Source organism: Natrix helvetica, assembly GCF_964273705.1.
Source record: "Natrix helvetica genome assembly, chromosome: 16".
In the NCBI taxonomy this organism is placed as follows: Eukaryota; Metazoa; Chordata; class Lepidosauria; order Squamata; family Natricidae; genus Natrix; species Natrix helvetica.
The window spans coordinates 6522700-6538752 of record NC_138563.1 but is presented as its reverse complement, the minus strand read 5'-3'; the positions used below and the strand labels follow the sequence as shown (position 1 = coordinate 6538752).

The following is a 16053-nucleotide window of genomic DNA, read 5'->3' as shown; positions in this document are numbered from 1 at the left end:
CACGGAGCTAGGGTGGGCCTGGCCTGTGTGTGATGCACCTGGCCTGCGGGTTTCCAGTTTCACACCCCTGGTCTATAAATTCCCTGGGAAGAGAGCCGATGGGAGACAATACAATAATACAATACAATACAATACAATAGCAGAGTTGGAAGGGACCTTGGAGGTCTTCTAGTCCAACCCCCTGCCTAGGCAGGAAACCGTTTCAGACAGATGACTATCCAACATCTTCTTAAAGACTTCCAGTGTTGGGACATTCACAACTTCTGGAGGCAACTTCTGTTCCACTGATTGATTGTTCTCACTGTCAGGAAGTTTCTCCTCAGTTCTAAGTTGCTTCTCTCCTTGATTAGTTTCCACCCATTGCTTCTTGTCCTGCCTTCAGGTGCTTTGGAGAATAGTTTGACTCCCTTTTTTTTGTGGCAACCCCTGAGATATTGGAAGACTCTTATCATGTCTCCCCTGGTCCTTCTTTCTAGGGGAGACATGCTAGCAGTGTTCCAATATCTCAGGGCCTGCCCCAAAGAAGAGGGAGTCGATCTATTTTCCAAGGCACCTGAGGGTAGGACAAGAAGCAATGGGTGGAAACTAATCAAGGAGAGACAAAGCAGCCTCCTTCTCACACTTGTGTTCCCTGACTGGAATTGCATTTTTCACCAAGAGTCTTCTTGCTCACCGACTGTCAATAGAGTTAACCTTCTCCTGGATCTTGTCAGAGTGCAGGCTGTCTTCCGGGATGAGTTTCCGCCCAGAGTCCACCAGGCCTTTGATCTTCTCTCCGTTGGCTTCCATGGTGGTCATGAAATCTTCGTGTTTCTTAATGGCAGCCTCGGCAGCCTGGAGAGAGCTGGGCATGCTGGTGTGAGTCAACACATATTCCTGGGAGGGAGGGAGGGAGGCAGGGCAGGGAGAAGGGAAGGGGAGAAAGGGAGGGAGGCAGGAAGAAAGACAAACAGAAGGATGGGAAAGAAAAAGAGGGAGGGAAGGGAAAAAAGAAGGCAAAGAAAAAGGGAGGGAGGGGGGATGGAAGAAAGGAAGGCAAAGAGAAATAGAAAGATGGAAAACAGAGGGAGGGAGGGATGAAGAAAGGAAGGAAGGAAAAGAGAAAGAGGGAGGAAGGGAAGGGAGAGGGAAGGCGAAAAGAAATAAAAGGAGGAAGGGATGAAGGAAGAAAGGAAGGAAGGAAAAGAGAAAGAGGGGGGAAGGGAGGGGGAGGGACGGAGGAAAGAAAGAAAGACGGGACGGAGGAAGGAAGGAAGACAAAGAGAGAAATAGGGAGGGAAAGAAGGAAAGAAAGGAAAAAGGGAGGGAAGGAAGGAAAAAAGGAGAGAGGGAGGGAAGGAAAGAAGAAGGAAGAGAGGGAGGAAGGCAAAGAGAAATAAAAGGATATAAAAGAAGGAAAGGAAAGAAAAAGAAGGAAGGGGGGGACAAAAAAGAGGGAGGGAAGGAAAGAAGGAAAAGAGCAAAAGAGGAAGTTCACAGAAAAAAAGATCACAACACAGGCAAACAATCAGTCCTGCAAAGTAGCTAAACAAAAGTTCAGTCCCCCCCACACACACACACACACTTCCTTCCCCACCCCCTTCCCGAACCTGCTTTACCTGGCTGCTGAGCACACCTTCCACTTGCTTGGTGTCCCTCAGGAAGATCTGGAAGCCGTAAGCCCGCGAAAGCAGCTGGTGCCGGTTCTCCCACATCTGCCCGAGCTCGTTCCATCCCGTGTCGAGGGCCTGAAGGCGCTGCTGAAGGAACATGTGCTGGGCGTCGGTGTGGCCTTGCGTCACTTCTTCCCCCATGGTCCGCAAGCGCTGGTAGTCGCCCTTGTAATGCTCCACCTCGTTCCGGATGGTCTCGTGTTGGCTCAGCAGCTGCTCTGCCTCTGGCAGGGTAGCCGGGACGTCCTCGGAGGCGATGGCGGTCTGGGTGCGCAAGAGCCACGCCTGGAAGTCATCCAGGTCCCGCAGGAAGCCCTGAAGCTTGCTGGCTTCTCCCAGGGACTCCTCACGCCGACGCATGGTTCCCCGCAGCTCGTCCCAAGTCCCGTCGATTTCGGCGAGCCGGCTGGAGATGGCAGCGGCTTGTTCCGGGTGCTGGGCCGACAACCGGTCTGCCTCCTCGTGCAAGTCCCTGACTTTGCCCTGGATGGCCTCCAGATCCCGCTCCATGCCAGCCAGCTTGCGCTGCAGAGCCATCACCCCTGCCAGGTCGTTGCCCAGACCTTGGGTCGATTCGATCACCTTGGTTTTCTCCCGCATCCAAGCCTTGGTTTCGTTGCACTCCAAGAAGTAGTTCTGGATGCTGAGGGCCGAGGTCAAGGCCTCCTTCTTTTGGCTCGCCAAGGACTGGAACTGCTGCCACCTGGAAACAGGGAAGGAGAAGAGTCCAATGGAGAGGCCGCGTGGCTGGCTGAGGAATTCTGGGAGTTGAAGTCTACAAGTCTTAAAGTTGCCAAGGTTGGAGACCCCTGTTCTGACAAAAATCCCTTTTATTAATTCCCTGTGAATTCTGCTCCTTCACACCCAGCAAAGTCTTTCAAGGGAGGATTTACAGTCACAGACCTCATCTGGCTTGGAGAGCTGCCAGGCTGATATCTGCAAAACTTAGCCAGGAGTCTCGGAGAGTCACGAACCAATTAAGCAGACTTAGTTGTCTCCTGCAAACTCTAAAATATAGGTGACACACAAAACCATCGCCCCTACCATCAAAAAGATTGGGGGTTACTGGTGTAGAGGAGAAACCCTCTCCCTTCTAGTACTGATGATGTTACCTTGTTGGGTCATGAAACGTCTGCGAGAAAATCACCAAGCTCACAGAGCACCAAGGTCCCAGTTTTGAGAGTGTTTTTTACAGTTATATCTTATTTTTATTTTATTTTTCTGGGCAGAAGAACAGGCAGTTTCGGCCTTCTCACTCAATTTCTATTTTCTGAGAATGCCTCGGGGATCCCACAGGCAGCAAATTGGCTTTTTGGGAAAATAGCTGAAAGCTGCTGCTTTGCTTTACAACATGCCTGCTTCCCCTTCATCTCTTTTAATTAAAACCCTCAACAAGGTTTTAAAGCAGGTGGGGCAAAGCGTTAGAAGCTTTTGGCTTCCTTTGAAGTTTGCAGGAGTTGATTTTTCCCGTCCCACTGCACAAGCCGACAGCTCGGCTCTCTGTCTTGTCTCCATCCCTTTCTCTTGCACTTCTGGGCACTTACCGAATATTGAGCTGTTCCTGGGTGGCTTGAATGCTTTCCTTGTTTCTGTGATCGGCGCCCAAAAGCTGGCTTGCAATCTCGTTGACTGCCGCGATGCGAGAGGCCAGGTTATTCATTTCTGGCTCCAGGGTCTCAAACCTGAGTCACCGAGAATCAAAAGAGAAAGAAAACCGTGAGAAGGAAAGTCTGCAGCCTTCCAGCTGTATCTCACAGCAGGGATAACAGATTAACAGAGTTGGAAGGGACCTTGTAGGTCATCTAGTCCAACCCCCCCACCCAAGCAGGAGACCCTACACTATTTCTGACAGAGGGCAGTCCAGTCTCTTCTTGAAAGCCTCCAGGGATGAAGCTCCCACAACTTCTGAAGGCAACTTCTGTTCCATGGGTTGATTGTTCTCACTGTCAGAAATTTCCTCCTTATTTCCAGGTTGAATCTCTCCTTGGTCAGTTTCCATCCATTCTTCCTTCTCTGGCCTTCGGTGCCTTGGAGAATAGCTTGACCCCCTCTTCCTCTCTGTGGAAGCCCCTCAAATATTGGAAGGCTGCTATCATGTCTCCCCTGGTCCTTCTCTTTACTAGACCAGCCATGCCCAGTTGCTGCAACCGTTCATCGTATGTTTGAGCCTCCAGTCCCCTAATCATCCTGGTTGCTCTTCTCTGCACTTTTTCTAGAGTCTCAACATCTTTTTTATAGTGTGGTGATCAAAACTGGATGCAGTACTCTAGGTGTGGTCTTACCAAGGCATTATTGTTTATAGATTATAGAATAAAATTCGGTCTGTTGTTTTAGACTTTGGCCCAAATTGCCCCAAAGTGTTTTTCCCCCCCAAAAGGTAACTGAGCTTTGTTTTTCCTTGAAGTTGGAGGCAAAGAAGCTTCTGGGAGGAGAAGCGAAACATCTTCAAGGAAAAACGATCCATCCAGCAAAGATCCTCCAGCAAAGAAGGCTCCACACACATTTGCACCACTCCGGTGACCCTGAGGCTACAGATAAATCTCCAAATGGCCTCAACGACACTAAAGGATGCAAATGACCAGCTGTCTGCAAGGAGGATAAATCCTTCCATTCCCCACCATCCAATCAGAGCTGATGAAGCTTCTTGGATGAGAAGCAAAACGTCTTCAAAAAAAAACAACCAAGGAAGTCCAGTTTCCTTTTGAAAAAAAAACACCTTTGGGACTATCCACTGATCTTTATAAACACCAGAATGCTTAGCTTCCTTAGCAGCATTCTGGGAAAAAGAAGGCTGAAGTCTAAATAAGTATTTTAATTCTGGGTAAGAGAGATTTTGTATTCTACATGGAAGGGAAAAATAGAGATGGGGACAGGAAGAAAGATTAAAAAGGAACGTTTGCCCAAACTTCATCTTATGGAAGAGAGTAGCAAGGTAACATAAAGGAGTAGAACCCTCTCAAAATTAGCACCAGACTAGCTTTTTCCTCTCTTTCTAATTTGAGTTTTGCTACCATTGGACTGAACCAATATTAAATCAGAAACACTGATGTGAACAGGTTGGTTTCCTTCAAAGAGAAAATCTATATTTTATCTAATAGCATAAAGGGTCATGATACCACTCGTCTTGACTTCCTCCTATAATGAGGAAGAACAGGGAGAGCCAGTTCGATCTAGTGGTTAAGGCACCAAAGCTAGAAACTGGGAGACCGGGAGTTCAAGACTGGCCTCAGCCATGAAATTCAGGTGGGCAACTTTGGGCCAATCGGCAGGAGATTGTGAGTTCTAGTCCTGTCTTAGGCATGAAAACCAGCTGGGTGACTTTGGGCCAATCACCAGGAGAATGTGAATTCTAGTCCGGCCTTAGGCATGAAAACCAGCTGGGTGACTTTGGGCCAATCACCAGGAGACTGTGAGTTCTAGTCCTGCCTTAGGCATGAAAGCCAGGTGGGTGACTCTGGGTCAGCCACTAATTCTCAGCCGTACCCACCTCGCAGGATTGTTGTTGTGGGGAAAAAGGAGGAGAAAGGTGTTTTAGATATGTTCACCACCTTGAGTTATGCATAAAAGTAATAAAGGTGGGATACGTAAGTAAATAAAAACAAAGCAAAGTCCTCGCCACCCCCCAAATTTCCTCCAAAACTTCACTCTTGCTCTCTGCTCCTCACTTGTAGCCTGTTTCTCCCCCCTCCGCCCCCATGTTAACTGCAGTCTTTGGCCAGCAAAAGAAGGGCCAAGGGCACCTCAGGAAAAGGGGCTGAGCACGTACCTCTGCTGCACCACTTCCAGGTCTTCCAACTTCTCCGGCACGTCCATCGTTTCGATCCAGTACTCCCGCTCGCTGATCCAAAGGCTGCAAGCGTCGGCTTCGCTGAACATCTTGTAAAGGTTAAGGGCGTCCTGCAGGGCCTGTTTGCGGTGCTCGGCCAGCTCCACCAGTTCTTCGTAGCGCTGCTCCAGGGCTGGCAAGCGCCCGTCCACTTCGGGGGAATGGGCAAAGTTGGAGGGCAAGCTGCGGGCCTGCTCGTGGAGGGCATCCAGGGCCGGACGGTGGTTGTGAATCTCTTCCTCCACGTCCTTGTGCTTCTTGACCAGGCTCTGGGTCGAGTATTCATCGTGGCCCATGTCCGAGCTGGAGACCAAGCGGAGAGTGTCCAGCAGCCAGGCCTCCATGTCGTTGGCATCGGCCTGGAACTGATAAAGGTTGGAGGCTTGGAGAAGACGCCGTTCTCGCTCACTTGACAAGGCCTCCAGCTGATCCCACTGCTCTTCGATTTCCTGGATCCGCTCGGCCACCTCGGTAGCTCCAAAGTGGCCCTCGGACACCAGCTGGCGACCTTCGGCGATGCTCTGCTGCAACGGCCCAGCCCGGCCCGTCATCTCGTCGCGGAAAGCGTTGTGCTTGCTGGTGAGGCGCAGCACGCTCGTCAAGTCCTTGCCAAAGTCGTCGGAGGACAGGATCTGGCTCTGTTCGCGGATCCAGGCCTCCTCCTCCCCCATGTCCCAGAAGAACTTCCAGAGGCGGCGCGACTCCTCCAGCTTGGCACGGCGTTGGGCGGCCAAGGCCACCAGTTCCTGATAGCACCGGTTCAGCGTTGCCACTCGCTCTTCGACAAGGTGGGGATCGCAGGGTTTGTATCCTGCAGGGATGGAAAATTGATCTTAGGACACTTTTGGGGGGCTCAGCAAAAGTCTTACATCAGCAGTCCCCAACTTTTATCTGTTGTTTTTGGGATATGTTTTATTTGCTGTTTTCCTTTAACAACCAACGTATTTTGTGGACAGTGTAATGCAGTGGTGGGTTTCCATTATTTTTACTACTGGTTCGCTAGTGCGCGGCAATTCTGCGCATGTGCGCAGAAGGGTGGGTGGGCGAAGCCTTCTGTCACCGCCACTACCAGTTCGCCTAATCTGGGCCGAACTGGGAGCAACCCACCTCTGGTGTAATGACTGGGTCAATGCCTTTTTTACACAGTGTTATCAATACCAATACATTTAGACATGCATCGTTTTTACCTTCCAACTTCTAACCTTAATATGCTCATTATAGTTATAAAATATTCTTTTATATATCAATGTGTATACTACTATTTTCCCAATTTATACTCCCCCCCCCCTTGTTGGGGTTCTTCCATATTCACCTCTATCTTTAAACAATACTATTCTCTCTCTTTTATCGCTTTCTCCAAACATGTATCTAAACATCAATTACATTTCCTCATACAATGTGTTTATTGACCCCTGTTAGGTCACCAATATTTTAAATATTACTCAAATTCCACCAAATTTCCAATATCTCTGTTTTCTATTAACACCAATAAAAGCAGTCCCCTGGCCGCTTGGGTGGAGGGGACAGCTTGACTTGCCTGCCCGCCACTCGTGTGGCCCAGCCGTGAATAGGTCACGGCTCGTTAATGGGCCCTAGGTTGGGGACCCCTGGTCTAAGTCACTGCATTCGCACAACATGCTAAGCTTGTTTTCGTTTGCGAGACTTCAAATGGGTTACCTCGTTAACTAATGTTATTTACAAGATACCGGAATTTGGGCTCAGAATTTCTGTTGCTGAGCAAGAAGGCAAGTAAGTGAGTTGCACCCTTTTTTCACCCCGATTAAGCAAATCATTGCAGCCATGGCTGAATGGAATCCAGCTTTCTCCACTGACTTTGCTTGTCAAAAAGCTGGCTGGGAAAATCACAAATGGAAGGGGCGTATAACCCTGGGATGCCATTGTAAATATATGCCATGTGCCAAGTGCTTGATCAGTGACTATAGCGACGCAGCAATGGTGGTGAGCATGAGGACTGGTCATAATTTACTTTTTTCCAGTGCTGTTCTAAATTTTGGACAGTCACTAAACAAATAATTAAGCCGAGGATCACCAGTATTTTTTTCCTTTCCTTTCCTTTCCTTCTTTCTTTTTCCTTCCTTCCTTCCTTCCTCCCTCCTTTTCTTTCTTTCCTTTCTCTCCTTCTCTTCTTTCTTTCCTTCTCTTCTTTCCTTTCTTTCTTCTCTTTCCGTCCACCCACTTTTCACACTGCTCATATCTCAAGTGAACCTGGGCAGTGTATCCATAAAGCTACGTGATTCTGTAAAAACTCAGCACAGTTCAGAACTAAGAGAGAACGAGAGCCAGCCTTCTCAAACCAGATCATCCAGTTTGGTTTAAAACTCATTCCTGTGGATAACAGCCTTGGGGCAGTGAGAAAATATACTGAGAGCTGAATTCCTAATATAGGGGTCCCCAGCCTTGACCACGTTTAAGATCTGCGGAGTGGCTGGGAGTTGAAGTCCACAAGTCTTAACGTTTGCCAAGGTTGGATATCCCTGCCCGAATGTGTGTGTTGGCAACCCAAGCTATGCGGTTCTGTATGCTCCTTAATTTCAATATTGTATGATTAAGGGTCAGCACCTTCTCCAGGAGTGGCAAAATGTTGAGCAGCACCACTGATGGCTTTTACCCGTTCGGCCTGGACAGCAATGTCGGCTTCCACCAGAGCGTGAATCTGAAGGAGGTCATCCACACCATGCAAGTGTTTCCCAAAGTCCTGAGATTGGAGGCGACCCTATAAGAAAAAGCTTCAATGGGTGAGAGAGCACCTCTCTATGTGTGTGTGTGTGTGTATATATATATATATAAGGGTATGGCTAGCTGATGAGAGCTAAATAGCTTGAAATAGATCTATACTAGTCTCCCTTTATTTATTTATCAGCACAAACACAACATATATATATGTGTGTGTTTGTGTGTGTGTTTGTGTTGTATTTGTGCTGATAAATAAATAAAGGGAGAGTAGTATAGATCTATTTCAAGCTATTTAGCTCTCATCAGCTAGCCATACCCTTACTGGGATTTGAACCTGGGCTGTATTACATATTAGGCAGATGTCTTAGTCACTAAGCCACAGGCTCTCCTCCTTATCAGCTGAGCCAGGGAAATAGGTATGTATTTGTGTTACAGCACAAATACAACACAAACATAGCAAAGGCAACATTAAAAATAAAAATATGGTTTTCTGCCTGGATGGTCTTCTGTAATGAGCCGAAGGACAGAAAGGGGGAGTAGTGAGCTCCCTCCCATATTTGGGCATACCAGGGGTTGTAACACAAATACACACACACACACACACACACACATTCAATTTTCTTCTTCTTCCTAGCCTATTTTCCATGTTCATGCAAAGCATTTCTGTCTCTCTTGTATACAAGTAGTCCTCAATTTATGACAGTTCATTTAATGGCCATTCAACAGTTACAAAAGCACTGGGGGGGGAAAAAGCGACTTATCGCCATTTTTCACCCTTACGACCGTTGCCGTATCCCATCGTCACATGATCAAAATTCGCCCCCCTTGGCAATTCGCTCAGATTTACGGCGCTTGCAGTGTCCTGGGGTCATGTGATCCCACTTATGTGACCTACTGACAAGCAAAGGCCAGGGGGGAAAAACCAGATTCACTTCACAGCAAAGTTTCTAATTTGACGACTGAAGTGATTTGCTTAGCAACGGTGGCAAGAAAGGTCGTAAAACCCGCTTAACAAAAGTCTTGCTTAACGACAGAAATTTTGGGTTCAGATGTGCTTGTAAATTGAGGACTACCAGTATCGGTAAACCCCCCCGAATTGTATTAAATTGGAGGAAACAGATTCCTGTTAGTTTTGGTGAATTTTTGTAACCCAAGTTAAAATGACTGTTCCTCAAAGACCGTTCCTAGTCTTTCTCCTCCACCACCCTTCCCCTAACAATCATCCATCAACCTTCTGGCCTGCTTACCTTCATTTCTTCCAACCAGTCCATGAGGTAGGTCAAGTCCTGAAGTATCTTCTGCAGCTCAAAATGGAGCAGGAGGCGTTCGCGGCGAGCAGCCACCAGTTCGCGGAGGTAGTCCCAGAGCCGTACCACGTTGTTCTTACGTGCCAGCACCCGCTTGATGTCGTGGTAGCCCTCTGCCTCCAACTCATCGGCCACGGCAGTCACAGCCGTCACCCGCTCGTTGTAGGCCACAATGTCCGTCTCGATGGCTTCGTGTTTGCGCACGGCGGCCTCCACGGCTGAAATATCCGAGCCAAAATTGTCCTGCAGGTTGGAGGGGGGGAGCAGAGACATGGGGTATCATCCTTCAGGGAAGTATTTATTTATATCCTACCTTTATTAGTGTTATAAATAACTCACGGCATCAAATATACCTGATAGCTTTCTCCTCCTGTTTTCCCCACAAAAACAACCCTGTGAGGTGGGTTGGGCTGAGACAGAGTGACTGGCCCAGTGTCATGCAGCCAGCTTTTATGTCTAAGGCAGAACTAGAACTCACCACTCATGGTGTTTGGCCCAAAGCCTCTCAGCTGGTTTATGTGCAAAGGCAGAACTAGAACTCACCACCTCCTGGTGATTGGCAGAACTAGAATTCATAGTTTCTTGGTGATTGGCCCAAAGTCACCCAGCTGGTTTATGTGCTAAGGCAGAACTAGAACTCACCACCTCCTGGTGATTGGCCCAAAGTCACCTAGCTGGTTTATGTGCCAAGGCAGAATTACTACCGCCTGGTGATTGGCCCAAAGTCACCTAGCTGGTTTATGTGCGAAGGTGGAACTAGAACTCATAATCACCTGGTGATTAGCTGGGTTTTTTTTGCTAATGTTGAACTAGAACTCACCACCTCCTGGTGATTGACTCAGTTGGTTTATGTGCTAAGGTGGAAGTATAACTCATTGTCTCTTGGTGACTGGCCCAAAGTCACTCAGCTGGATTTCGTTCCTAAAGCAGGACTAGAACTCACCACCTCCTGGTTTCTCACCCAGCCTCTTAAGCACTGGCTCTCTGTCTGTCTGTCCCACACCCAATTTGATCAATTGTCAGTTGCGGGAGAACAAGGAGATCAATAATCAGGATGCTGCATGAGGGATGAATGGGAGTTGGGAAGAGTACAGTGTTTGGTGGGCTTCTAGGTAGGAGAAACATTCAAATAAAGTAACACCCCATGCCTGCAATAAATGCAGCTGTGTTTTGTGGAACTTCTTCGTCTTCCTGGCCACCAAATGTCAAAGAACCTCAAGGCTCAATGAACATGGTGGTAATCCTCTTTGTTTTATACACAGAAGCATTTAAGATACCCAATGCACTCATACTTCAGAGTAAGACCAGGAAGTTAGCAGCTAAACATCTGTGGACACCAGAGCATTGGTGACATCGGAGGCCAGTTTCTGAAGCTTTCCCAAACTGACAAAAAAAAAAATCCGTATTTTTTTTTAAAGGAACCACCCGTCTTGTGAGAATTTCCACTTTTCAACTTCCAAGCATCCTTGTATAAAACAAGGGGAGGAGCCACTTTAATCTCCATCCCAGCACCAGAAATGAAATCTTGACATTAAGATGCTCCCAGCTGTCCCCAGCTGTCACTCTGGTTAGCAGCTGCCACAGGTGACGTCTATCCACTTGGAATCAGCCCACCTTGATGCAAAGCGGAATTGAGAGGAAATTGCAGGGAACATCTAGGTGAGGTGTCACACCTGCAAGTGGGGCAGGTAGATGATCTTTCCATTCAGGACTGACCTGGGAGACGAGGCGCTGGTTTTCACTCAGCCAGGTTTCTCGCATGGCTGCTTTGCGGTCAAAGCGAGCCGTCAGCTGTTCCAGTTTCTCTTGCCGAATCAATTCATTGCGCAGAGCCAGCTCCCGCTCATGCTCTGCTTTTTCCAGGCGCTCCCAACCCTGTAGAGAGTTAGAAAGGAAGGAAGGAAGGAAGGAAGGAAGGAAGGAAGGAAGGAAGGAAGGAAGGAAGGGAGAGAGAGAGAGAAGAGAGAGAGAGAGAGAGAAAGAAAGAAAGAAAGAAAGAAAGAAAGAAAGAAAGAAAGAAAGAAAGAAAGAAAGAAAAAGAAAGAAAGAAAGAAAATAATGTATTTATTGGAAACCTGAATGGGTGAAGAAAAATTAAGCTTTCAAAGCTCCAGGATTTCATGTGCATATCATAATAGCATCTCAGAGGGCGAGAAACATTTAATGGGCTTAGAAAACCCTGTTTTTCCAAAACCAAGCTAAAATGACAGCCTCCTGCCTTGGCCTCAACTATAACCCAGATTTCAAAATGATTAACTTCCACTGGAATCCAGAAGCATTGGCTCCTGATTTTTAAGGTGTTCTTGGAACTTCCCCCTATTAGTCATATTTGCTTTGTTTATCTGCTTTAATGGGCTGCTGTTCTCTTTCAAATAAAAATCATGGTGGCAGTTTCTGAAAACACACAAAGGAATACATCGGGAATATATTGCGATTTATTTTTCACAGGCCGGCCTTTTCCTGTTTAGAAGAGGCCATAAAAAGGCAGGAGGAAAACCGAGGGAGGCTCGCAATTTTTATGAAGTCATAAAGGATGGTTTACAGCCTTCCAAGCCTGGGTCCAGCTAGCGTAACCAAACAAACCACATCACGCTTGATAGCGCAAAGTGCAAACGCAGCCAAATCTGATTGGTTGAGTGAAAAAATACAGCCCTCCCACCCACCCCTCTGAAGGCCGTTGACAGTGTACGCTCCTTTGCAAACGGGCTGTCTCACCTTGTTGATGTCAGAAATCAGCCTGCCTTCCCGCGGCGTGTAAACTTTCTGATTGTTGGCTCTCATTTTACTCTGGATGGTGAAGAGCAGAACTTCGAGATTCCCCTTCTCCGTGAATCTAAGTGCGAAATAAACCAGGTGGGGGGAGGGAGAGGAGAGAACCCAGAATGGCTGTTGAGTAAAAAAAGCAGCAGAGGCGCAAACGCGCGCATTTTTAAACGCAGGCAGCTGCTTACCAGAAGGCCCCTGCATCTCCCGGCATGAGACCTCCTAGTATGGATCTTAGGAAAATCACCGTATTTCTAGGACAGCTCCCATAAGGAGCAAAAGCACATCCAACAAACCTGTGGAAACTTACTTGGCTGGCTTCTCCACCGTGCGATAGGTATTAAAAGCCTGCAGCTGGTTCTGAACGCCACTCAGGCAGTTAGCCAGCTTCCGGTCATTCAGGGTCAAGATGGTTTGTTCAATCCACTGCAGGAGATCGGAGGCCAAAGTCTCGTACTTCTCTATCAGCTTGTCAGCTTCAATGGCATAGTCCAGCACCTGCCCCACCACACCAAAAAAAACCAACCCTGAGTTATCCAGTTGCTTTGGGAAAATCTCAAGATCACCTTCTTTAGAAGATGCACAGGCAGTCCTCGATTTATGACCCCCGCTGAGCCCCATTGCGCCTTTCTTGCCGCAGTTGTTGGGTGAATCACCGCAGGCGTTAAGTCAGGGACACGGTTGTCAAGTGAATCTGGTCGTAAAAGGGGATCACGTGACCCCAGGACACTGCCACCGTCATAAATACGAGTCAGTTGCCAGGTGTTTGAATTTTGATCACTCGACCGTGGGGATCTGCAACGGTTGTAAGTGTGGAAAGCGGTCCCGAGACACTTTTTTCAGTGCTGTTGTAATTTTGAACAGTCACTAAACGAACTGTTGTAAGTCGAGGACTGCCTGTATAGTAGATAATTACAGTATAGTATGCAGTACTGTATGCAGATATGCAGTACATTCCAATATAGGTACAATTGGGAGTGGAATGACTGTGGCTAAGCAAGGGGGTTGTTAAAGAGAATCGCACCTGATCTTATGAACTTTTTTGCCATGGTTGTTAAGTGAGTCATGCCGCAGTTAAGCAAATTCAGCTTCCCCCCTTGACTTTGCTCATTGGGAGGATCACGAACGGGAATCACAGGACCCTGGGATGCTGCGATCTTCATAAATCCCTGCAGGTTGCCAAACACTTGACTTCTGAGCACGCAACTGTGGGGATGCTGCAATGGTTGTAAGTGTGAGGACCAGTGACAAGTCACTTTCTTCAGCGCCATCGTAACCTGGGTTGCTAAGTGAAAGGTTGCAAGTCAAAGACTGCTTTTATACAGATAGTCCTCAACTTACGACAGTCCACTTAGTGACCGTTCAAAGTTAACGGCGCTGGGAAAAAAAGTGACCTATGACCATTTTTCACATTTACGGCCGTTGCAACATCCCCAGGGTCACATGATCAGAATTGAGACTCTTGGCGACGGAGATAGTCACAGTGTCCGGGGGCCACGCGATCCCCCTTTTGCGACCTTCTGACAAGCAAAGTCAAGAAGGAAACCAGATTCACTCAACAACGGTGTTACTAATTTAACAACTGCAGTGAGTCGCATAACAATTATAGCCAGAAAAGTCGTAAAAATGGGGCAAACCTCCCTTAACAAATTTCTCACTGAAGCAACAGAAAATTTCGGGCTCAATGGTGGGTCGTAGGTTGAGGACTACTTGCTTTTAAGATCCACAATTAGTGGCTTAGCCCACCAAAGACTTAACCCACCACAAACCTACAAACTGGTGTCTATGTTACGGCTCTCATTTGCCCGGATTTCCTGTTTCCACCCCCCATCCCTCAATAGGGCACACATATATTCAATGTCTCAGCCCTCCTGGGGTACCTTTCCAATCCTCTTCCCTTCCACAGCCAAGGCCTTCATCTTAGAGAAATAGTGGTAGTAGGTGGCGACATAAGTGATGATGGATTTCTCATCAGGTTGGTCTACATTCACGTCTGGTAGGAAGCCAAGGAGAAAAGGAGGCGTCAAGGGAGAAACAGAGATGAATACTTTAGCCTTTCAGTTTCCACTCAAGCACCGTGTTCTTTGTGGGGCAGAAGTCAGAAGCTGCTTTAAAGACCTGCCTCCTAAGCTGCTAAAGTTTCTCATAAGACCGTGATAGACTTTCTGTTTATCTGCATGAAAAAATGCCTTGCAAAATTGAAATAGGATTCAGAATACAGAATAACCACCTCCCCACCCCCCAGAGCTAGCACAGATCCAACCCCCCCAAAAAAGACTCAAGGAAAAGGAACCTAGCTGGGCCCACCTTCAGGATCCAAAAGTTTGGTAAGGCCGAGCTCCTTTTCGGCCACATTGAAGGCATTCTGGAGATTGTAGTGTGCGTTACATTTCTTCAAGGTATCAATGTCTATCAGATCTGGCCTGTTGAAGACAATCAGATGAAAACACATACATGCACATACATAGGGAAGTATTGTTGTAGCGGAGCTGGCAGTAGATTCGGGCAGTGAGGAGGTTGGGGAGGAACTTGGGCCAGTCCTGGAGTCTGAGGAAGGCTCTGATGAGGGCTCTGTGTCGGAGGCAGAGAGGGGGCCAGGGCCGTCTGACAGTTATCAGCTGCCTTTGGAGTCAGACATCAGTGAGGCAGAAGAACAGCTGGAGCCTGTCCCAGTGTGCGCATGTGCAGAGTTTCCAGACGAAGGGAACAGTTAAAGAACAGGGGTCGACTTGGGAGGAAGGCCACAGGTGGACGATGAAGGGCCTCTCCCAGAGGAAATAAAAGAGGAGCGACAGGGGAGTGGAGTTTGCAGGAGACAATTAGTTTGCTTAATTGGTTCGTGACTCTCCCTAGACACCTTGCCAGGTTTGCCAGGCTCTCCAAGCCAGATAAGGTTTGTGAGTGTAAATCCTCCCTTGAAAGACTTGGTGGTGAATGAGCAGAATTCACAGTAAATTAATAAATGGGTTTTTTTGGGGGGGACAAGGAGTTTGCTTCATGCTCTTGGGAAGCCTAGGTCAGAACAAGTATATGGAAGGAGTGACTTTCTGGGTGAGAACCAGAAATCGAAAAAAGTTTGGTCTAAGTGGTTGAGGCAGCAGGCTAGAAAGCAGGATACTCTATAGCAGGGGTGTCCAAACTTGGGAACTTTAAGACTTGTGGACTTCAACTCCCAGAATTCCCCAGCCAGCCATGCTGGCTGGGGAATTCTGGGAGTTGAAGTCCACAAGTCTTAAAGTTCCCAAGTTTGGACACCCCTGCTCTATAGTTAAGTCCCACCTTAGGCATGAAAGCCAGCTGGGTGACTTTGGGCCAATCACCAGGAGAATATGAGTTCTAGGCCCGCTTTAGTCATGAAAACCAAGTAGCTGATTTCAGGCCAGTCCTTCTCTCTCAGCCCAACCCTCCTCACAGGGCTGTTGTTGGGGAAAATAGGAGGAGAGAGTTGAATTATTTGTAAAAATAACAAAGGTAGGATACAAAGAAATAAAGCATAAAGATAAAGGCAAAGGTTCCCTATGTGCTAGTCATTCCTGACTCGGGGGGGCGGTGCTCATCTCCGTTTCAAAGCCGAAGAGCCAGCGCTCTCCGAAGACGTCTCCGTGGTCATGTGGCCAGCGTGACTTAATGCCAAAGACGCATGGAACGCTGTTACCTTCCCACCAAAGACAGTTCCTATTTTTCTACTTGCATTTTTACATGCTTTCGAACTGCTAGGTTGGCAGAAGCTGTGATAAGTAACGGGAGCTCACTCTGCTACGCGGCACTGGGGATTCCAACCGCTGAACTGCGACCTTTCTGATAGACAAGC

General features: G+C 47.8%; 1 protein-coding gene across 2 annotated transcripts in view; it reads right to left on the bottom strand.

Moving 5' to 3' along the window:
* The window catches only part of SPTBN2 (spectrin beta, non-erythrocytic 2), a 78916-nt gene that overhangs the window by 23756 nt on the left and 39107 nt on the right, over positions 1-16053 (bottom strand). For both annotated transcript variants that reach the window (XM_081968491.1, XM_081968490.1), the window contains 11 exons: positions 14550-14665; positions 14123-14235; positions 12553-12740; positions 12195-12312; positions 11196-11354; positions 9420-9722; positions 8059-8212; positions 5419-6289; positions 3197-3334; positions 1599-2355; positions 674-876 (listed from right to left, as the gene is read on the bottom strand). In XM_081968491.1, the coding sequence (XP_081824617.1) occupies positions 674-876; positions 1599-2355; positions 3197-3334; positions 5419-6289; positions 8059-8212; positions 9420-9722; positions 11196-11354; positions 12195-12312; positions 12553-12740; positions 14123-14235; positions 14550-14665 (3120 nt within the window). The remainder of the gene's footprint in view (positions 1-673; positions 877-1598; positions 2356-3196; positions 3335-5418; positions 6290-8058; positions 8213-9419; positions 9723-11195; positions 11355-12194; positions 12313-12552; positions 12741-14122; positions 14236-14549; positions 14666-16053) is intronic.